The sequence below is a fragment of the Dreissena polymorpha genome, chromosome 10, assembly GCF_020536995.1.
Source record: "Dreissena polymorpha isolate Duluth1 chromosome 10, UMN_Dpol_1.0, whole genome shotgun sequence".
In the NCBI taxonomy this organism is placed as follows: domain Eukaryota; kingdom Metazoa; phylum Mollusca; class Bivalvia; order Myida; family Dreissenidae; genus Dreissena; species Dreissena polymorpha.
The window spans coordinates 26,297,726-26,322,725 of NC_068364.1; the positions used below are offsets into that span (position 1 = coordinate 26,297,726).

The window sequence follows — 25,000 nt, forward strand, 5'->3', positions numbered from 1 at the left end:
TTTCGTAAATTTACGTCAAACCTGTCCACGTATGCATAATTTGCTTGATCATTGTTCCATTATTGCATTTTTAATAAGTTGAAGAAGTCTCTTTTTAAGAGGAAAACAGTGTGTGGTAAATATAAGTTATCATCTTGTTTTCTTATAGTTTTTGCAAATGTAACCATGCGTTTTAAAGCACACTGACTGTCTATTTACAGTTGACATGTGCTTTGAATTTGTAGTACATCGGCTGGTGAATGAACGGGAACGTTACGATTTCGAATTAGTTGTGTTTATTAAAAAAATCTGTAATATTGCTAACATTGTGCATGGTACATTACAATCGGAAAATAATTGAGCATCACGATATAAAAAGTCAAAACAGCACGTGTGTGTTTGTGCAGTATTGTTATTCAACAGAGAAAAAGCAAAAACAAGTAATGCATATTATATACATTTTATAAGTTTGATTATAACACTTGATGCTTAAATACCATGGATATATTTTGCATAATTCAGTAATAATTATTGATTTCTATTCAACAAATATGGCCTGTGCATTTTAGTATTTGCATATATAAGTGAACTATGCAGAAATGTTTCTTCCTGAGATGCATTAAGATGATTAGGTGTTAAAGTATATGATGCTTGTCTCTCAAATATTATAAACATAGAGGTATTTGATTGATATTTGCATGTTCATCTTTTTATCGTGCCTCCTCAAGTATTTACCATGTTGTTGTGTTGCACATTGAACCATTAAAGTATTTGATGTAATTATATTCAATTGTACTTTATTGCTTTCAAATTTAAATAACATGATATGATGTATGTAATATAGGCTACGTATGAGGCTTGGTGCGTCGATCAAACGGTTCACAGCCTCAATGCTTTGAATTAGCAATTCCATGGTGGTGAACCCAGTTGAATCATGTTTACGTTTAATGCTGTTTTTATATAATTTCATATATTTTATTGGAAAAACGCGCTTGTCTTAAATTAAGTATTTACTTAAGGACATATCACTTTCTGAAATGGTCAGAAGTGGTTGGAGTAATGCCAAATAATAATTCCTCATAGTAGCATTCTATACTAATTTTGGAATAATTTGCAAAACTAAAATGACATATACTTTAGTGATGCATGAACTAGTTCTTATACACTTTTTCAAAAATATTTAGTAATCTATATTCTATATATCTATAATCTCTAATAACCAGTCGTGAGCGAAAAAACACATATGTTTGCATGTATATTTATCTCATTGTTCAGATGTATTACTGCAATCGGATTTTTTACAATAGTTACTGCAAACAGACTGCAATTCATGTACGTAATACATATGTTTACGAACATGTTCATTTGAGCAAATGGTGACAACGTTCAAGAATATGGGATTTTGAATCGGTTGATCAATGTTAATCAGCCTTTTGAAGGAATGGATCGATTCCGCGATTGTGGCGTCATCTGGAAGATTATACCATTCGGGTGCAGTGGGCGTTAAAAACGAATTTGAATACAGTACCGATCGCGCTTGAATTGGCTCGGGATGTGACGCATTTCTTAATAAGTAATTGCTACGCGACCCAACTGTTGCGGGAACAAGGGAATGTAAGTAGTTCGGAACATTATTTAATTTCATTTTATACAATAATATTTAGTAATAATTAGTTTATGTTTACGTCTTTGTTGACTGAGAGTTTCCCATCCTTATTTATTATTAAGTTTTTCTAATGAGACTAGACGTGTACATCCGGCTGTTATTTGCGCGGCTTCAGTTTGTATTTCTCTAGTTCATCTTTTTCGTATTGCGTACAATTGTAAAATACAGCGTCTGAGTACTCAATTATTGGTATAATAAACGAAAAAAATTTTTTTTGAGAGTTTTTCTATCAAGATTTTTTTTTAATCTACGCATTATGTAACCTCGTGACCATGCCTTTACCTTTATAAGGATATATGCGCATACCATGTACAGTGATTTGACATAAAATCACCTATATGCTTATGGACATCATAAATTGGAAAATTAATATTCCGCATGGTCAATGGTGGATGATTTGGTTTAATTATTTTGCGAGAAATAATCATTGATTTCGATTTGAAAGGTTAAAACAAACCATACATTTGTTAGCCCAGCTAGAAATTTTATTGATATCTGATTGCAGCACGGCTGCAGTTTCGTTAGGCGACCATGAACAGACTGGAATCATAAGCGAACAAATGTATGTGTGCATTTATGTCAGTAATAATGTCATTTATATATACTAGCAACATAAGTGGTCCTAAAATAGAACCTTGAGGGAGAATTTCAATAGGGGTTGATCCGGACGATCACGGTGAGATTACTGTTTGTTTACTATCAGAAAAATACTTAAACAAAAATTATACTTGTTTTTTTTTCAAATGTTTTTTTTCGCAATAATAATGTATTCAGAATTATTGCTGTATAATGCATGTATGTACAGTCAGCATTTGTATGGCTTTATAGCATGATTTCATTTCTGAAAATACCATTGTTTTACAACGGTTTTTCATGTTTACTGTAGTAAAGTAGCATTTCTGTTGGGTTATTAGACTTATTATTGTTTTGCATTAGTGCATAATTCAAGAATAAATTGATGAATTTTGAGAATTTAAGATTTATTAAAGTGCGAAACAAATTGTTCATAATAATATTCACTTTATCAATATGCACTTCATTAAATCTGTTGATATATATATTGAAGGCAACTGTACTTTATGCTTTTTATGCTCTACAGATGCAATCAATAATACCGATGTTTAAGTAAGATATGAAGAGTACTAAATTCATGTCTTCCATGCTTTTTCGGAAGAGAATACGTTATAATTGCCCGCCGTGTTTGTTATATCGCTAGATGTCCGACTTTGTTTATTCGATTGGTTATGGTTAAATTCGCCACCTTGAACTTGGGTTGAGCTTTGAAAATGTAAGCCAACTTAACATGCGCAAATATATTATATTACCTTTATCGTTGTTTTATTCAGTATGTCGTCCAAGTAGACGATTCCAATAAGTGGACAACCTATTGGATGTTTTTTTTTGTTTATGTTGAACTCAATTACAGCCTGTTCGACAAGTCTGGACCCTCCTTTGTAAGTTCCGTCAGTCACCACACATGTCCCTACAAAATTAAAAGATGCATGCTAAATATTTAAAATTATATTAAGAAGTGAGGTATGGTATGTGTAACCCACATTAAAACCAGTCAATAGGTGGGATTTTAAAAGTATATATTATTTAAATGCTCTTTATGATTGTCAGCCTTTAGTTTCTATCTTGGATGCAGTTGATTTAAGGACATTCGCCACATAGATAGAACCTCACTTCATATTGCTTTCTGTTTTTTTATAGCCAATAAAACAGCCAATATAAAGTACGTTTCGTCCCGTAAACGCCCAAAATCAGCAGGCTGGTTTGCTTTAACAACTCTGAACGCATATTTGAGACGTAACAAAGCGGAACCGTTTTACATGTATCGTGTCAAAATGACTCCAGTCAACGGCAATATGCACAACGCAGAAACCGAGGGAACATGTCATAAAGATCCTGTTTTGTGATGATGGATACATTTTATTGATAACCAATTTACTTCGGGTCAGTTAACGTTTTACGTACAGGTCGATCAACAAAGCCATGTGTTTCTAAAAAAAATATAATTTATTGTAAGCCAAATTGTAGTTAGTTATTTAAACGATTCCTAACGAAACAAATTATAGGCAAATACAACTGAAAAAAGCTAAAATTCTATTTAAGAGATAGTGGGTGATAAAACTTTAATCCAAATGTTTAATATAGTTCATAACTAATGACAGGCATGTAATATTACACTAATACCGACACATCAATTGCATCTGTTTGAAGAAAAGTGCAGGTGCATTTTTTAAAAATTAATTCGCATATTATTATTTGGTTTGTACCAATATGAATTTATAGTGAATAGGAAACTCATATCATTTTTAATTTTGGGAATAAATATTTTTTTCTGATAAAATATAAGTTATGCACTTAATTATTAAATCACAGGGCATATATCAAATATAGTTTTAGTTTTCACAACACACATTAATGTTGCCTTGGTCGACACTCCAGTTTCGCATTCGAACAAGAATAAGTATTTGTTTTAGTTTAAAATTGTGCTTTTACCAAATACAAATCGAAAGCTTTATACTAGAATTGTAAAGGAAGTGACCTGTGTACAATTAAAAAAAGCTTTATGATTAAAATATGTGAACACGTGATCAATTAAGAATGCGAAGCTTTATAAAAACGTTGCATTTACACTTTTTTTTTTAATAGTACTTTAATATCGGGTAACAGTATCACATTTTAACAAATATTCAATATAATGATAAATTTACTGTGAACGCTTTAAAACTATTAGGATGAATGGATTCGTGGTCGAAACAGATGCTTTGCGTTTTTTCACTGCTACAGTATAATTACCTCACTTAGTTTCAAATTTGCCAGGTTAACATATGAAGTTGTAACTTGTTCTTCAAAAAGTAGGTTCATTGTATGGCTGAAAGTAATGTATTGATTATTTAAAGAATATTTTATATTTAGGGAATGTTTCTATTAAAATACTGCGTATATATTTGGCTAGTTACTGTGTAAGTGAACGAGGAATGCCGATCGGTTATCTCCGTATAGTGCACAGGGAATTCAAAAACGTCGATAGTTTCCGGATCGTGCCTTTCCGTTGGCTACACTACGTCTAGCGCGATTTATGCCATCCACCACACTCCCACCGTAGAAATTTTTTCCTGAGCATGGAAAATCACCGCGATCGGAAGGTGTTTCCATCATGATAGATCGCGTTTACAGTGGCTGAACACCGTGGGCGTTATCGGGAAATCGATCTCACGGTGGACCACCGTGATTGCGGTGGACCACCGCGGCCTCGGTGGTTAACGGTGAAATACAGGTAAATTTGAATGAACATGTATATTTCGATATTGAAGACCGTATAATTGTTTCAATGTTCAAGATTGTTTAGTTACATTTGTATGGACATTTGTATACATTGTAACTTGATTGTTAACAATCGGAATTATTTTCTATTGTTTACCCTCGTTCAAGTCTCATTTGACATGTCGTACATTGAGCGTGATGTACGTTATGTTTTGTTTCTACATAGTCTGCGTGAAGATTTACTTGTTGTTTATTATAAGAATTGTTTGTTTTTGTTAGAATTTCAGAAATGCTTTCTCGTTTGTGCACGTATAGCTTGACAATAGTTACATATCAACACGTTACGTGTAATTTGATTCTGACTACTTTAGTGACTCCAATGTAGAGTTTATAATTACTTTATTTATTATTAAAGATCTGTTAATTGGTAATTAGTTTCTGTGAATGTCAAATTAAATTTTCGTTATTTACCAATTAACCTCATTATATAAAAATATATCGCCGTCTTATCGAGTAGATGAGAATGTGAATATTTATTTTGATTGTAATAGAAAATACCGACAGAAGTGAGAAGATGCGTTCAAATACCATCTGTTATCTTATGTGTAAATAAATGTAAACAACAAATATCCATTTTATTTACCCCCCCCCCAGGGTGGCATCATGTATTTTACCTATTTATAAATGCTTGCAGCATTGTACATAATGCACATAGATGTAGTTTACTTTTATATAGACATTTCTTTGTTTTGTTTAATTTTCAACTGTAATATCCATTGTTTTATCTTATGATTCTTATGTGACCCTATAAAGGTAACCGTTGTTGGCGACAAGTAAGTAATTAACTGTAATATATCAATATTACTATTGACTTTCTTTTAAATATAGTCGTAACGCCACTCTGGGGGGACGTTTCTTCTTCATAGCCCAATACTTCTTAAGTTCCATACAGACAGGGTCTTATGTTGGAGCACTACGGCTATATTCCCTGTCTGCAAGTGTTCAACATTGTGCTACTTATGTGAATACATTCCACTTTCAATACAACATATAATTTAAAACTAAATTACAATTACCATATACATATCTTGTTATATTTCTATATAGTTGCATGTTTACATGCAAATCCCCCTTTTCTTAATAGAGCTTTTAAATCAGGATCTGCCTTCCCTATTCTTTAATGATTATAAATCTTTATATCTTCCCATCGCTCAGAATTCTTTGTATAACATATAAATCTAAAAACAAATTCCCATCTATCCATAGATTTATTATAAAATGGCAACGTTGAACCACTTTGTGATCTGTAAAATTCTAAAATATTAATAGTGTTTGCTTATGTCATACATATAACACATCCGTGTAATCCGTTTATCTCCAAGAATCATAAAATTAAAGTATTACTTTGTTAATTTTTATAATAAAATCACAGATAACTAAGTTTAAAAGACTCCAACAACCCTATTGCAGCATATGCTACAGAATGGGTCTAGTAATGATGATGCCACATATAATAGTAAGTGTTTTCACCATCACTACTTATACAAATTTGGCTATATTCTTCCTTCCTCTTTCTTTTCAACACAAACAACATTAATATCATAATAATAATAACAATAATGATAATAATAATATAACATCTTCATAGTAGTTTAAAAATATAGAACAATCATATTAAATGCAAATAAATTTAAATATTAATGGATGTTATTATTCTTTTTGTTCCATATATTTCCTAATGAAATTCTACATTGTTTACATTTATAAATAGCAGACGCACGGTCAAGGTCGTTCTTTGTGCAAATGTTTGTGTCTCAGGATTAACTTACTTGCTTTTGCAAGCTAAGGAAATCCGACCAATCAGAGCCATATTTTTAAAATACTGTCAGCATATATAAATCCCGCTTCTTAACAGCGTTAGGCATGGCGTTGTCAAACTATTAAGTATTGCGTTTTTAACGCCTTTTGAAAAACAAAGTAAAGCTATTTTTAAACAACTAGATTTTTATTGAAAGCACCGCATCAACACTGTAAAGTATCATGTATTATAAATGGTACAGCCCAGTAAAATCGGGCTGACCATATTATCGCCGTTTTCGGCTTTTTTAACGCAGAGTTTTATGTTGAGCAGTGTGCTCTGGCAAAGTCCCGAGGGTAAACAACCCCATTAGTCAGTCAGCCATTTTATTTGATATAGTAAATTCATGTAGACAACAAATTTTCCATTTTATTCGATATAGTAAATGGGTGTAGACATCACATTCTCCATCATTATTTCGTAAGAAAACAAGCGTTTTAATCGTATTGTAATACGGTACATATACAATAAATAGACATACATATACATATATAACAAAATCATGTGCATAACATAATCAATATTTAAATGCATTTTCATAATATTAATAATAAAAAACTCGTCAGCGTTGTTACTATGTTCATTTTTTCCCGAAAAGAATATTCTTGGTCGTATCTGAAATAAAAGAGTAAAACAGTTTTTAAAAGCTAAATGTGAAATTATGACTCGTTAAATTCACCACGATTTTTAACAACACTTCATATCGATAGTTTATAAATTTGATAACCATTGCATTTGCTCAATGCACAACATTATTGTACCACAATAAGTAAATCGATATTAACCATAATATTACGATTTTTTTTCTACGCTATTTTACATACATTGTATGTTTCAAAATGAACTTGTTATTGAACAAAGAACAGGTATACAAATAGTCACTCACCAACATGACAACTGATATTTTCGCATGACTATGATAATAAAATATCGCGGAATTTAATACTTACTGCGGATGTCTCGAATTTGTATATGTACATTAATTTGATCCAATACATGTAACAAAAGAAACAGGAAATCACAAAAATAGTCTGATATCAAATTACATGTACATGTAACATGTATGTATGTTATTTTTGCCGAGCTATATATGTACACAAACGAGCAAGGGTTTTTCATGCATGAATCTTCATGCAGAAATAATTGAAACAATACCTGAAGCATAAAACGCAAACTATACTCACGCTCGATGTAAGACATGCCAATGATTCTGTCAAGAGGGCAAACACGAGAGAAAAAAGTTGAACATTCGGTGATTTTAAAATGAAGTGCATGTAATACATGTACATACAAAGTTTAAAAAACAACATTATACGATCTGCAATGTGTACGAACGTGTACATTTCGATATTGCATACCGTACATTTGTAAAATGTTGTTGCATATGTATTGCACCGCGAACCACCTAGACCGTGGTGGTCCAACGCGATCGCGGTGGTCTACCGTGAGATCAATTTCCCGATAACGCAGAGGCTGACACCGCAATTCGCCACGGCGAAATTACCGTGTTCAACAGTGTATCGTGGTGAGATAGTTATTGTCCACTCTGGGCTGAATCACGGTGATTCGATGTGGATGGCAGAAATCGCGCTAGACGTAGTGTAGGTGGCGCTCTGTTCGCCAGTATATAAAGACGTGCAAATCGGCAAAGTTGGTCAGTTCTCCTGTGCATGCGAGCAGAACAAGATCTGAGGACGAAGGTACATTATAAAATAATAAGTCTGGAGCATTTGGGTAATTACGTTGGCTACAAGCTTCAAAACATTGCTTCCCGGGCTGCATAGTGCCTATTGTAGAAGATCTTCAGAAGGTTAAATACAACGACTTCGCGGTGGTGTAAAATAACCGAGGGCTCGCAGGACGTGGAGTTACACCTTCATCGAAGCCGGAAAATATTGAAGACAGAAGCTCCGTTAGAACAAGATTTCCCTGTACGTCCCATTGTAAATATTTGAGGCGACTCAAATCCTGTTCAGTTTCTAATCATTAAGCAGGTAGCTTGAGGAAAATCATTTAATTAGCTTGTTATTTTGTAATTGGCCTTGCGAGAGCTTCGGAAGGCACATCGGCATTGTGAGGCTGCGCACATAGCGCTCGGTGGCGATCTCAGGAAGTCGGCCGGCTTGCGTTACACTATTTTTACATAAACTAAAAAAATATATTAAAATTGAGTTTACCAGTGACTCAAAATGTTGTTGTAAACGTATGGCTATGTATTTAATATTGACATAAGAATGGCGGACAGGATCTTTGCAATTTAAACTTATGCAAGGAAGCACACTTTTAGTATTATTGACATTTACCTTCTAAAACACCTTCGATAGCGTTTTGTATTGCTCCACGAACTTCGTTGTCCAACTCGAGCGCACCGGAAAGGACTGACATCAGAAGATTTTTATGACGAAGTTGCCAAACCTGTTTAACAACGCCTTCCGCAACTGTCTTCAGAATACTGTCATTGTCCCCCTTATCAGCATCTATCTTGATGAACTGATGTGCAGAAGAATATAAGGGGTTGTCTAGAGGCTAATAATTATGGTTAAATATGGTGTATATATTTATATTCCAGAATATTGTATGTTTGTTTTGAAAACATTAACATTCATGTATGCAAAATGAGCACTGTGTAATTCACGTGCTATTATAAATAATGTTAATATTAAATTGAATTTTTAAAAGTATTTTCTTCCAATGAATTGTTTTCTGATAAGAATACACGTTGTACATGCGTAAGTATCTAATAATGCGTGAACACTTACCTTTACATCCTGTAAGTGTATGTTTTGTTCGGTCATGTTGTTGTTGATTTGTAAACTGATTGTTCCACTGGTATATGTCTTTTTATAAAATTCACTGAAACATATACATACGAATATTATAGAAGCTGGCATATCATTGTCGGAAATAACACACATGATAAACCTATCGAAATAAAACATCTGTATTAATATGTGATTGTATTTGACGCGAAAAGTAATGCAATTAATCGCAGCGAATCAGACAGAGTTGGCTGGTTGTTAAATGTAGTGCCAGGTCAAATAATACTTATCAAAAAATAAAACTACTCGGTTGTAACTTGCTCTGGATTTCTAAACGCCAACAAACACTGTTTAAAAGAATTCGAAACAATCGTTGTTGCGATCTTGAGCTGAAACAATTCAGTAGATTTAAACCGAATAACCAACATTTGATAAGTAACTGTACGACTTAATAGTAACCCCTTCAACCATTCAACTTTTGAACACGTTAAAGCGTACGTCAAACAACTCAATTACTTGAATGTTATATACGATGATACGCGTTTATGTTTATTCTGTATGTATGTATGTATGTATGTGTGTATGTATGTATGTATGTATGTATGTATGTATGTATGTATGTATGTGTGTGTGTGTGTGTGTGTGTGTGTGTGTGTGTGTGTGTGTGTGTGTGTGTGTGTGTGTGTGTGTGCGCGCGTGCGTGCGTGCGTGCGTGCGTGCGTGCGTGCGTGCGTGCGTGCGTGCGTGCGTGCGTGCGTGCGTGCGTGCGTGCGTGCGTGCGTGCGTGCGTGCGTGCGTGCGTGCGTGCGTGCGTGCGTGCGTGCGTGCGTGTGTGTGTGTGTGTGTGTGTGTGTGTGTGTGTGTGTGTGTGTGTGTGTGTGTGTGTGTGTGTGTGTGTGTGCGTGCGTGCGTGTTTGTGTGTGTGCATGTGTGTGTGGGTGTGTGTGTGCGTGCTAGCGTGTGTGCGTGCGTGCGTGCGTGCGTGCGTGCGTGCATGTATGTATGTATGTATGTATGTATGCATGTATGTATGTATGTATGTATGTATGTATGTATGTATATATGTATGTATGTATGTATGTATTTATGTATGTATGTATGTATGTATGCATGTATATAGGTATGTAGGTATGAAGATATGTAGGTATGAAGGTATGTAGGTATGTAGGTATGTATGTTTGTATGTATTTTTGTATGTATGTATCTATGTAATTGAAATACTTTTCTGCTTTGTAATTGATAACCAAAGTGCTTCTTCGTTGCTACATTAAGAAAAATATACAAGTTTCATATCTCTTATTCCAGACAATTAAAGTAATTTCTAACGTAAAAAGTATGTACACGTACCATACTGTATTACATACGTTTCAAATAAATACTCGTATTCTTAATCTTTATTTTATAGTGCTCAATAGACAACATCAGGACTAAAAAGACCAACACGTTACGCTGCGATAAAATGTGTACATAAAAAGGTCGATTACAGGTTGGGTTGGATTTTATATATTTCAGTAGTGGCAGTATTAGAAATAGTTGAAGTAGCAGTAGTAGAAGTACTATAAGTATTAGTAGCAGTAGTTGTTAAAGCAGTAGTAGTAGTAGTAGTAGTAGTAGTAGTAGTAGTAGTAGTAGTAGTTGTAGTAGTAGAAGTAGTAGTAGTAGTAGTAGTAGTAGTAGTAGTAGTAGCAGCAGCAGCAGCAGTAGTAGTAGTAGTAGTAGTAGTAGTAGTAGTAGTAGTAGTAGTAGTAGTAGTAGTAGTAGTAGTAGTAGTAGTAGTAGTAGTAGTAGTAGTAGTAGTAGTAGTAGTAGTAGTAGTAGTAGTAGTAGTAGTAGTAGTAGTAGTAGTAGTAGTAGTAGTAGTAGTAGTAGTAGTAGTAGTAGAAGAAGTAGTAGTAGTAGTAATAGTAGTAGAAATAGTAGAAGTAGAAATAGTAGTAGTAGTAGTAATCGGTCTATTATTTGCCCGAGAGTTGTATCCATATGTATGCTATCTCTTTTTTCATCATTATTATTATCACTATAAGTGTTATTATTATCATCATGATTAAGAATAGTTATATTGTTTATTGTCATTATTGTACCAAGCTTGTTGCAATATTGTTTGATAAATTATTGTCATTATGATATGAAATGTCACGTTAAATTCACAATACGTATGCTAAAGGAATATGTATGTGAATCATTAACAAAAATGTTTACACTATGTATATGTCACATATATTTTATAATTTCAAAAACACATCATCATATAAACTTAACCGGTAGGCTATGAATCTTTTTTTAATTACGGAATGTTAAGATAGGTTGTTTTCTTAAAAAGTTTGCATTTTGTATGAAAGATTATCCTAAAAATTATTAAAACACGTTTTACACTGATAAATTAGAAAGTTAAATTTCTCCGTAATGCCTCTTAGCCATTTGCAAACAATGTGTCATAAGAATCAGGGGATATATAGGATTCAACAAATAGGTTTCACAAATTTACCCCCAGTGGGGGGAGCAAAAGTGTTATTGGCTCACGCCTTAAAGGCTAAAAGCCTTGAATCAAACGTTGATGCATAATCTTTTGAAACAAAAAAAAACTAATGTCAAGCTCTCGTATTTAACAGATTACTTCCATACGTGTTTAACCCATCTTCGATAAATAATGAGAGGCATTTTACAAATTCTATGAATGGAGACAGATAGCGGTGTAACAACACGACAAACTACTTGGAATAAAACAGTTCCTGTTCTAGTAACAGGCTCCCATGCTTCATCCCGATATTTGTCGGTCTTGGATGACTGACAAAAATGCTCATATACATTAGGTTAATAATTGTATTTCATCTCTCCAAATTAAACGGCTTATTAGTTCTCCAAAATGAAGCATATGTAAGCAATATCGCACTATTAAGCTTTTGATTATACACATTATTTTTTACACAAACAATAAAATTCTTTTTTCAAATAAGATACAGATATTGGTTCCTATCTTTTTAATTTTTCGCAATTTCCCCTTAGCAGCCTCTAACAATTATTAACAATTGGTACGTTAATAAAAAAATGCTATTTTTTTAGAACTGCTTAGAATCATTTATTCTGGCTTTAATCTGGTATACATTTATTTCAGTAAATGTCTCTCGATTGTGTTTAAATTGTGTCCAACTTTTTTTCTACAAAAATGCAAGAATGAGAAAGTTATTGCAATACATGTGGCTTAAAATGTCAGGAGTGTAAGGCAAAGGTGTGACAACTTAAAATTTAATTGAACTTCATAGCAGAAATAGAAACATATTTGAAAACATACCATATAAAATGTCCTGCATATTAAAATTATGTTATTGACTTATATTTAATTGTCTTCTCCTACATTATTTTATGACTTTTACATATCTTGTGGTCAAATGATGACACATATCAATGAAGAAAAAAGTTACAAAATTCACTAAAACGCAACTTTACATTGATGTAACATTTTATATAATGCATGTTTCAATATTTTCATGTGAGAGTTATGAAGTAGACAGTGTATTGAATTAAACACGTGCAAGCTTTATCATAAAAACTTCTTTTTATTAGAAGGATAACCACATTTACTAGTTATCTCAAAATGTCAGGAGTGTAAGATTTGGAATAAAACAATAATACATTTTAAATACAGAATAAAAGTAAACATTTTTGCACGTTTGTTTATTCAACCTACAAAAGGTTAACTATAACAGGTTATTTAAGCGCAGAAAATACACTTATCATTGAGATATATCCCATTTTTATAAATTTCAGGATTGTTAGATTTTGTTTAAGTTTGAATTTCGGACAAGACGTTGGCTATGTATGATATAAATGCCTTTAAGTTGATTTATGTTCGAACATTATGATCTTACTTTCTCAGTAAATTCACTTAAAAAGTAAACTTCTAAACTATTGAATCCACAGGACTTCTGAGAACAATAACATTTATTTCTAATTAGGTAGGAAAGTCCGACGCTCTGTAATTTTGCGGGTTTTTTTCAATGCAAATGATGAAATAAAGTCATATAATGACCTTTTTTGAGTTCCATTTACCAGAATACAAAACAGCAGAGTGACTTAAGTTTCCAAGGCACATATTAAAGGCAATTGTGGACTGTTTAATGCCCCCGTTTTGTCTTGCAAACCATGCAAATCAATTTATAATAATGATGGTGTCACTATCAGTAATAATAGTAAATAAAACAAGATGACACAGGCCCCGGAATAACAAATCTGAAAACTATACACATTTATTAATGTAAAATGTGATGAAAGTGTATGTATTCAACCCTCTCACAGCAGGAAAAGCGAATACATTTAGTAAGATTGTCAAGCTTTAATGTTGCATTTACAATTTTAAAATAATGTATGATATATTGTACCTGAATATCAGAATAATCTAGCATTTAATTGTTAAATTGTCAAATTTCAGACCTACATTAATAGAGATAAACATTTTGACAAAGTTAAATATCAATCACTTAAAAATAATGTCTATAACAATGTTATTGTAAAGATTAAGAACTGTCTAATCAACATTTAAGAAGTTCAAATGAAAAAATGATACCTCTAGAAAGATAGACATCAGTATTTTTTCAAGGATTTAAACTAGTGACCAAGATTTGACATGACCCACTTTTAAATTTGGCTTAGATAATAAAGTTGAACATGCAGTAAATGGTTAATTCAATATATGACATGGACATTTTTTTACAAAATGTTTCTACTGTCTATGATATTTTGCATCAGGTGTGACTGTTTTTAATTGCAAAACTTGACCTAGATATTATGCATATAATTCTGACCAAGTGTTTTGAAGATCACTATTTTTCACTAGAAAATGTGACCTCAGCACATTGCTCAAGTGTTTCTATGATTTGACCTTGTTACATAGATTCACCCACACAATCATGAAGAAATTCCCAACTATAAAAACGCCATTTTGAACACGATCAGGTTAAAATTGATAATTGTGAGCTCGGTGATACTTTTCAATGTATTAACCCAGTGACATAGTTTTTTTAGTAAAGCTCACAAAGTCTTACAAGATTGTATTGAAAAATAAATAAGAAAAAAAACACCAGTCAAGGTCAAGGTCACTTTGACCTCTAGAAAAATTCTCACAAGCTTTCTTTTTTTTTAACTGCACCCGCAGCCGAGCCTAGGCACTCTTTATAAGGTGTTCTTGTTCAATCTAATCTTAAGGTCACAACAAATTGAAGGTTTGTTCTACGGATTTAAGTCTCCCCCCCCCCCCAAAAAAAAATGGAGCGAGCAAGCGCAATAAAAATCAATTTATTCTTATTCTATCCTTTTTAAATAACAGGCGAGCGAAGAACAAAAAAAAACATATATTGTCTATCTAAATAGAAATATGTTGCCAAATAAATGCACGATTAGCTACAAAATACCACTACAAGATCATTAAGCAGTAATAACTGAATTTAAGCCCCTATCCAATGTTTGTTAAAAAAATACCTCCAATAGCTGTTCTGCTTTTTCACACCAGGTAGTGACTTATAAAATGTAACATGGTGCACTGTAGTTTTCATTATCAGTTATATTCGAAGCTCAGCTTGATATTCTTTTGGTTTAGTTGCCTCTCCTGGAAAGCATGGCGGCAAAATTGTAGCTAGCTGTTCCGAAACAGCAATTAATTTACAAAGCAATTGAACGTTATTGACGAATTATGTGCCTTAACTGGAATGGAAATTAGTCTTCAAAGAAAACAGAAATAATTGTTAATAGAAATTTCCATCCCTGGAGTGCTTTACACGAAAAACATTGGCACAAAAGCATTTTTTTCTATGAACACATAAAAAATCCGTTGCGTATTTTCCGATAATTATTTATTTCGTTTGATAGTATGAGCAAACCAATTGTATGTTAAGGATCACAACTATGGGTGTACGAGGATATTGACTCAATTGAAGCTATACATACAAACAAAATTAAACTCAAGTACCATTTTTCTTGAAAATTTGTCTCTTTGAAATAAAGCATGCTATATTGGTATATTTTATATTAATAATTGATTATTTTTGCTTACAAAATAAGTTTTTTTTCACAATGAAAGTTATAAGCAATGTTGGGCTTCCCTTGGGATTTTTGCATTTTCCCATGGGTTTTTTAATTTTCCCAAGGAAATTTTCCAGTGGGAATTTTTGTCCCATTATTTTCAGATGGGAAAAATCCCATCGAATTTTTGGTACTGCCGCTGGTGCTGCCACTGGTGCTGCCACTGGTGCTGCCACTGGTGCTGCCGCTGGTGCTACCGCTGGTGCTGCCGCTGGTGCTGCCGCTGGTGCTGCCGCTAGTGCTGCCGCTGGTGCTGTCGCTGGGGCTGCCGCTGGTGATGTCGCTGGTGCTGCCGCTGGTGCTGCCGCTGGTGCTGCCGCTGGTTCTGTCGCTGGTGCTGCTGCTGATACTTTACTGGTGCTGCCGCTGGTGCTGCAACTGGTGCTGCCGCTGGTGCTGCAACTGGTGCTGCCTCTGGTGCTGCAACTGGTGCTGCCGCTGGTGCTGCCACTGGCGCAGCCACTGGCGCTGCCGCTGATGCTGCAACAGGTGCTGCAACTGTTGCTGCAATTGGTGCTGCCGCTGGTGCTGCAACTGTTGCTGCAACTTATGCTGCCGCTGGTGCTGCCGCTGGTGCTGCCGCTGGTGCTGCCGCTGGTGCTGCCGCTGGTGCTGCCGCTGGTGCTGCCGCTGGTGCTGCCGCTGGTGCTGCCGCTGGTGCTGCCGCTGTTGCTGCCGCTGGTGCTGCCGCTGGTGCTGCCGCTGGTACTGCCGCTGGTGCTGCCGCTGGTTCTGCCGCTGGTGCTGCCGCTGGTGCTGCCGCTGGTGCTGCCGCTGGTGCTGCCGCTAATGCTGCCGCTGGTGCTCCGCTGGTGCTGCCGCTGGTGATGCAACTGGTGCTGCCGCTGGTGCTGCAACTGGTGCTGCCGCTGGTGCTGCGAATGATGCTGCCGCTGATGCTGCCGCTGATGCTGCAACAGGTGCTGCCGCTGATGCTGCAACTGGTGCTGCAACTGGTGCTGCCGCTGGCGCTGCGGCTGGTGCTGCAACTGGTGCTGCCGCTGGTTTTGGTGCTGGTGCTGCAACTGGTGCTGCCGCTGGTGCTGCAACTGGTGCTGCCGCTGGTGCTGCAACTGGTGCTGCCGCTGGTGTTGCCGCTGATGCTGCAACAGGTGCTGCCGCTGGTGCTGCAACTGGTGCTGCCGCTGGTGCTGTAACTGTTGCTGCAACTGATGCTGCCGCTTGTGCTGCAACTGGTGATGCCGCTGGTGCTGTAACTGGTGCTGCCGCAGGTGCTGCAACTTTTGCTGCAACTGGTGCTGCCGCTGGTGATGCCGCTGGTGCTGCCGCTGGTGCTGGCGCTGGTGCTGCCGCTGGTGCTGCCGCTGGAGATGCCGCTGGTGCTGCCGCTGGTGATGCAACTGGTACTGCCTCTGGTGCTGCAACCGGTGCTGCCGCTGGTGCTGCAACTGATGCTGCAACTGGTGCTGCCGCTGGTGCTGCCGCTGGTGCTGCCGCTGGTGCTTCCGCTGTTGCTGCCGCTGATGCTGCCGCAGGTGCTGCCGCTGGTGCTGCCGATTGTGTTGCCGCTGGTGCTGCCGCTGGTGCTGCAACTGGTGCTTCCGCTGGTGCTGCCGCTGGTGCTACACCTGGTATACCTCTGGTGCTGCAACTGGTGCTGCCGCTGGTGCTGCCAATGATGCTGCCACTGATGCTGCTACTGTTGCTGCAACAGGTGCTGCAACTGGTTCTGCCGCTGTTTCTGGTGCTGGCGCTCTTGCTGCCGCTGGTGCTGTCACTGGTGCTGCAACTGGTGCTGCCGCTGGTGCTGCCGCTGGTGCTGCAACTGGCGTTGCAACTGGTGCTGCCGCTGATGCTGCAACAGGTGCTGTCGCTGGTGCTGCCGCTGGTGCTTCCGCTGGTGCTTCCGCTGGTGCTTCCGCTGGTGCTGCCGCTGGTGCTGCCGCTGGTGCTGCCGCTGGTGTTGCCGCTGGTGCTGCCGCTGGTGCTGACGCTGGTGCTGACGCTGGTGCTACCGCCGATGCCGCCTCCTTTCGCCAATACTACTACTACTATTACTACTACTTGCATTATTACTGCTTCTGCTGCCGCTACCGCTGCCGCTTCTGCCGTCACCGCCGCCGCCATCAACGCCACCACAACAATAGCAATCACCACCATGCTAATAATGATGATGATGATGATGATGATGATGATGATGATGATGATGATGATGATGATGATGATGATGATGATGATGATGATGATGATGATGATGATGATGATGATGATGATGATGATAATGATGATGATGATGATGATGATGATGATGATGATGATGATGATGATGATGATGATGATGATGATGATGATGATGATGATGATGATGATGATGATAATATGATGATGATGTGATGATGATGAGAATGAAGATGAAGATGAAGATGAAGATGAAGATGAAGATGATGATGATGATGATGATGATGATGATGATGATGATGATGATGATGGTGATGATGATGATGATGATGATGATGATGATGATGATGATGATGATGATGATGATGATGATGATGATGATGATGATGATGATGATGATGATGATGATGATGATGATGATGATGATGATGATGTTACCATGGTTGATGTTCAGTATCTGATATTTATTCATTAATGAGATAAAACAGTGATTAAATTATCTATAGAGTCGCAAGCTGTGTATACCGTCTTTTAAATAACATTAATTCATAACTGTGTAATTATTGTATATTTACCTGTGAAATAACAGCAATTTGCATGTATATGTATATCTACAAAAATGTTTTATCAATAAGGATACAAGTAGTTACAAGGCCACTATGTGCTAGTATATCATTTGTGTAGATTGTGTATTTGTGGGCCGGTGTCCTGTTTTTAGTTAAATAACATTGTTAGACTGTTGTATCATAAATTTAATAAACCGATTGAGTTAATAGGTGCATGTTTAGATGCTTTCTAAAAAATGTATTATTAAGTGCTAAGCAATTAGACTGTTGTATCATAAATTAAATACACCAATTGAGTTAATTTAAAACGTTGGCTAATTTTTTAGGAATTTTTGGCCATATTGTTTGGTTAAAACATGTTACTTTTTGTAACATGATTTGCGCTTAGAGATGCTGTAATGTTGGGTAAAAAATCACACTGCTATGAAATATCTTGAAGGTGTATTTGTTCTAAATGTCATAGTTTCTGGGATTATACAATACTCGATGAATAACGTTTTTTCGATTAGCACTGTTAGAGTGAGAAGTTTTAGTTTTGAAAAGTACAAATAAACATAACTTCCTTATAAAAGAAAAATAAAAAATGGTTAGTCAAAGTTTCGTATTTTAATATGAAAAGACAATCAAATCCAAGTAAAGTTGTTGAGCTACAGAAAGTTTCTTCATTTTCGCCCTTATGTTAACTTCATGTTTTGGTGAATTTAACAGTTTGAACTTTTAGATAGGAGGCGTGAACACTTTATATTATACTCGACATTTTTGGTCCATTTAAACGGTGACCCTACGTTGCTTGTTATTGTTTGCTGTTTTAACTTAATCAAAATCAACATGTTTATTGCAGATTTTTCCAAACGTACGCGTATCGGTCACATTTCACATCCTAACGCAGATGCGTCTAAGGAATATACATTACTTAACTCATCTGTGATGCAATAACTCAATACCCAGGGGTAAAATTAACATATTAGTTGTGCACTTGGCCGACACAAGACAGACGAACGCCGCTTTTGTTTTTACCACTAACCAATCTAATAACGCAAGCTGTTATAGCAATCTTTGTCGTAAAATACGTAGGCTAAACGAAACTAAATCATTAAATAAAAATCTGCTGCGGGCTAAAAATAAAACTATTTTTATTTCGTTTTAAGATATTTAGGTGCAACATATCCGACGAATGTTTAATCAAATTGTTGTGATCTAAACCATGAATAGTGATCTTTACAATCTAGGGCTGGTGAAACGGGATTCTGCGAGCTGGGTCTACAGTTTGAAGGGACCTCATGCTGCGGGATCCACCAGATGTACAGGCAGTTGCGCCTGAAGTGTTTGGTTTCCCCACAATCGACACAGGGACCATCTACACCTATTGCATTTCCCATTAAGTTGTGTTTTCGCCTCATGGTAACCATGTCACGGTTGTTGAAGGGCCTTCATCCTGACATCTGTCGACTCGGCTCTGTTGATCCTAATTATGCTCAAACACTTCAACTAAAAGTTCCCTAATTAAATGCAAGTTCATTTTCTTGAGAATAATAATCATCGCCAGGCTGCGTGGTTAAGATCAAAACAGTGAAAGAAAAACGTGTGTATCGGTCAATCAATCCCAACGCAGAAAGACTGAATAGATGTACTTGTGTACGAGGAAAACGCTCTCTTGCAGCTCGGCCTATCGGCTCTACATAGAAAGGGAAATAATTTGCTGTGCTCAAACGAAATAAATACCAAAATAATATTTATCAACATCATGTTATACATATTGTGGCGGTCGGTTAATATACTCAAACAGTTTTCTGGATTTACAATTTTAAATAAGTACAAAGTGCACAAACAGTTGCAAGTAACAGAAAACTGCATTGAATCAGAGAAAGGGAGAGAAAGCTTGTGGGCATAATTTCGGTTGCGGTAATCGAAGCCGTGATCATCGGATCATCCAGCACTTACATAAACGGCCGATAAAAACATGGTGTATACATTGTTGTTTTATTATCCTGAACACAGAAAATCGGAGAAACGGACGAACCGACGTACTGGCCAATACTTCATTGTTGTCATTCTAAAAAATTTCGAACTGCCACTTCAGACTTTGTCATCGAAAAAGCCAAAATAATTGTTAAAGTGTTGATTTTTGTTTTACTGTTTTTATAGTTTATGACATTACACTAAGTGTATTTTTTTCGCAAAACATAAACCGATGTTCGAAAACATTAAATGTTATGATCTTGTTTTGCAATAGTTTACACTTTTAAGCACATATATCAGGCCATAGTGATAGCATTTTGAATTGAACCAATCAATTCCGATGCATGTCGGTATATGGCGACATAATAATTATCAGTGCTCACGTTATTAGGGAACACTTACTTAAGCATCAGTATATTACTTTATATAACGAATGGTTAAATGTAATTCAATTAAAATCACAACTTAATGAAATATGTGTAATATCTAAATTTTCATTTTAACTAATTTAATAATTTAAATTAATCCTAATTAATAAAGTTTTAATTAATTTCAATTAACACATTTTAAAATGACTATGGCATATTGTTTTAAATGACTATTGTATATTGTAAGAAATACTTAATTTGATACTATTAAAACAACTATATATATATATATATATATATATATATATATATATATATATATATATATATATATATATATATATATATATATATATATATATACATACAGTGAACTTATGAGATTAAGTGTGTTTAAATAGAGATACTTATATTTCACAACAACGTTGTTTCCATTTTTCGGGATCTGGATACTCGTTCAAAGTCGATTATTAATATATAGTGAGTAACATATCTGTTAACAACCAGATACACAGACAAACAAACATACATACATATTCCCATTGGAGACTTCGGCGTAAACGCCTAGCTACGATGCAGAATGAAGCAGACATACTATGAAATCCCCGTCCCCCCCCCACCAAAAAAGATGGTTAATTCACAGTTTAATACCCCACCCTAACACCGCAACACATCTCCAAAGTTGGAACATTTTACATACACATGAGGGACAGATGCATAAACGTTTATTTACAAACATGAAACCATAATTGGGCACGATCCGATCAGGATTCGTAAATACCCTAACACTATGTTAGAGACACCGCGGTAATACGTTGGATCTAGAAGATACAGTGAAATTATGAGTAGTTTTGTGTTTTAAAGGAGATTATAATATTTCACAACAACGTTATTTCCATTTTCCGAGATCTATTACTAGATACTCGTTCACAGTCGATTATTTATATATATATATATGGATTACCACATTTGTGAAGAACCAAATACACAGACATACACACAGACATACATATATCCCCATTTGAGACATTGGCGTTTGCGCCTAGCTATGATGCAGAATGAAGCAGACATACTATGTAGTCCCCACCCCACCCACCCCCCCCCCCCCAAAAAAAAAGATGGTTCATTCAGAGTTATATACCCCACCATAACAACGCAACACATCTTTAAAGTTGGAACAATTTACATACACAGAAGGGATATATACATAACCATTTATTTACGAACATATATATATTTATTTATAACTTGCACGACAGCCTACACCCGAACGTCGTACCACAACTGTTGTGTAACAAATCATTGTGTTTTTATTAAGGCAAGCGCCATAACCACTGTACACCTCAGCGCAAACTTATTCACAAGTAATCTCCCGTCTTTTAATCGAGAGTTTGAAAACAGTTAGATTCATTTAGGCCAGCGCCTTAATCATGATCAGGTTATTATGATTACCGAATTAACCTCCCTCGGTAAATAGCACTTGACGATTAAATAGCTCTTGATTCTTTTAGTAACTCTGGCAGTAAGAAAACCCCTCCCACCAAGACGTCAGGAAGCGCGTTCATATCATTTGCATACATCTGAAAGAACAGATGTTAACAAACAATTATTTAAGTACAATTATCAACTTAAGAAACCGACATTTAGAAACCTAACAGATGCTCAAGGGGAAAATAATTATATGAGAACAGCACACAATTGTGTCCATTTTGAGTTTTTTTTTCCGCTAGTGACGGTGACCACGTGACATGCACTCATCACTAGGTATTTTAACCCGTATAGCCCTCTAATCAGTGCCGCAAGTGACACTATAAACAAGTCTTGTACAGCCATGAATGACAGCCAATGATCTAGCATTTCAACTTTGATTTTTTTTCTTTCCAAAGCGAAAGTTCAAACACTCTTTCTCCAGAAAACTTAATGTAAGAATTCCACATTTTAGCTTCAAGTTCTTCTATGTTTACACACATAGTCACAATTTGAGATGGAGTATCGAGATATATACCCAAATATCTCATGTGTCCCACAAAACTAGATTTTGTATCACACATACATAGTTCCAAGTTTGCATTAATCCTAGCGTCGCAAAATAATGTATCGATTATACACCCCGATATAAGCATGTTAACATTAGATGTATTTAACTGAGATCCTGACCCTTGTAATTATTTCACTGTCCCATAATGTTTTAGGACAGCAAGCCATATAAAAACAAATCTTTCCCTTGAAATATGAACTGTTTTATTGTGTGTCTTTGCGATGCCAATGTCATAATAAAACCATACTTTCAAGGAAAAAGCTTCATAGTATGTGCGTTGCTGAAAAATATCCACAAAATGATATGCCGGTGAAATAACAAACTTTATCCTGCTACATGCCTTAAAATCAGTCTGATAAACAATAATAACCCAAAATATATTAGTCTAGTTGACCACGTGACCTCGAATATCAGTCAATCACTCTCCGCGCATGCGCATGCCTTTACTATGTCCTATTAATAAAATTTTTGTTTTATTTTAATAAAATGCCGAATACATGCAATGTACTGTTTGTTTAAACATTATTATTTAAAGCATAATTTCGTCTTTGTGTTTTGAATCAATAACGAGTAACTCGATTTTTGTGTTGTTTAAGAAGATGAAAGCTACCCCTAGCGCTTTGCACGACGGGACGTCACAATGTTTTTGTTCGTGCATGTTTTTTTCCAAATTAAATATTTAAACACCAAATACTCAACAACTATAAATTTAAGACACTCTTCAAGGAATATTGTAAATGTGTCATGATAAATAGAATAATAGGTTTGTGACGCGGATGGAGAATGGTTATCTGGCTCGTCGGAGGATCTTATCGGGTTCGCCTTTTTGATTGGAGAAAACGTGCGATAAATCATGAAAATTAGGAAGATTTAAAAATGATTTTCTTTTGGTTAAGTTGCCTTCCCTGGAAAGCATGGCGGCAAAATTGTAGCTAGATGTTCCGAAACAGTACTTAATTTACAAAGCAATTGAACGTTATTGAAGAATTATGTGCCTTAACTGGAATGGAAATTAATCTGCAAAGAAAATAGAAATTATTGTATATAGACACAGTAAACATTTAAGACGTTATTAACATTGGAGTTTCCGTTGCACGCGAGTAAATGCTATCTCTATTGATAAATACATGGAATAATTGTTTACACAAAAAAAATTCAGGAGTGCTACACACGAAAAGCACAAGCACAAAAGCAAAATATTTACTATTTACACATTTATATCGTTTGATTGTATGAGCAAACCATTTGGATGTTATGGATCAAAACTATGGGGGTACGAGTATATCGACTCAATTGAAGCTATACATACAAAAAAATGTTAACTCAGGTACCATTTTTCTTGAAGTTTTGTCTCTTTGAAATAAAGCATGCTATATTAGTATTTTTTATATTAATAATTGATTATTTTTGCTTACAAAATAAGTTTTTTTATCACAAGTTATTAGCAATATTGGTCTTCCGTATGAATTTTTGCATATTCCCATGGGATTTTTTCATTTCCGAAGGGAGTTTTTGCCAGTGGGAATTTTTTTACATAATTTTCAGATGGGAAAAATCCCATGGGATTTTGGGACTTCGCGTATTTATGTATTTAAACGTTATTTATGGATTGTATCATCTTTTTGTACGGAAAAAACCTTATATTTTTAGTTATTAAAAAATCACATTTTTGAAATAGAAATTCCATGGGATTTTTTTTTTAGGCATGTATACATAATAATTCCAGAAACTCTATATTTTACTAAATGATAAACAATCTACGCGACTTTTACGAGTTTACTAGTGTTTGAAAAAAGAGGGATCTTTTATTTTCCAATTGGATTGTTTTTCCCATTGTATTTTCTTTTTGAAGTGGATGTTTTTTCCCACGGGATTTTTTGATAATTCGAAAACAATAATAATGATTATGATAATAAATATAACAATACAACTAATAATTATTTTTATTATTTTATTTTTTTAATGGTATATTATTATTATTATTATTAATAGTATTTTTATTATTATTATTATTATTATTATTATTATTATTATTATTATTATTATTATTTATATTATCATTATTATTACTATTATTATTATTATTATTATTATTATTATTACAATTATTATTATTATCATTATTATTATTATTATTATTTATTTTTTATTATTATTATTATTGTTTTCATTATCATTACTATTTTCATCTTCTACCACTACTGCTACTTCTGCTATTACTTCTACTACATTATAGGGAGGGCCCTTGGATGGTGTTGGTATAACTCTTGTCCCACTCTACTTGTATACATCTACCTCAAACTGTCTTTGATTGATGCGTAAT

General features: G+C 35.2%; 1 protein-coding gene across 1 annotated transcript in view; it reads right to left on the reverse strand.

Moving 5' to 3' along the window:
* Window positions 1-25,000, reverse strand: part of LOC127848997 (uncharacterized) — a 142,150-nt gene that overhangs the window by 98,535 nt on the left and 18,615 nt on the right. Inside the window, exons 2-4 of the mRNA XM_052381724.1 lie at window positions 9,536-9,629; window positions 9,080-9,266; window positions 2,971-3,128 (exon numbers count right to left, since the gene is read on the reverse strand). Coding sequence (XP_052237684.1) covers window positions 2,971-3,128; window positions 9,080-9,266; window positions 9,536-9,629 — 439 coding nt within the window. The remainder of the gene's footprint in view (window positions 1-2,970; window positions 3,129-9,079; window positions 9,267-9,535; window positions 9,630-25,000) is intronic.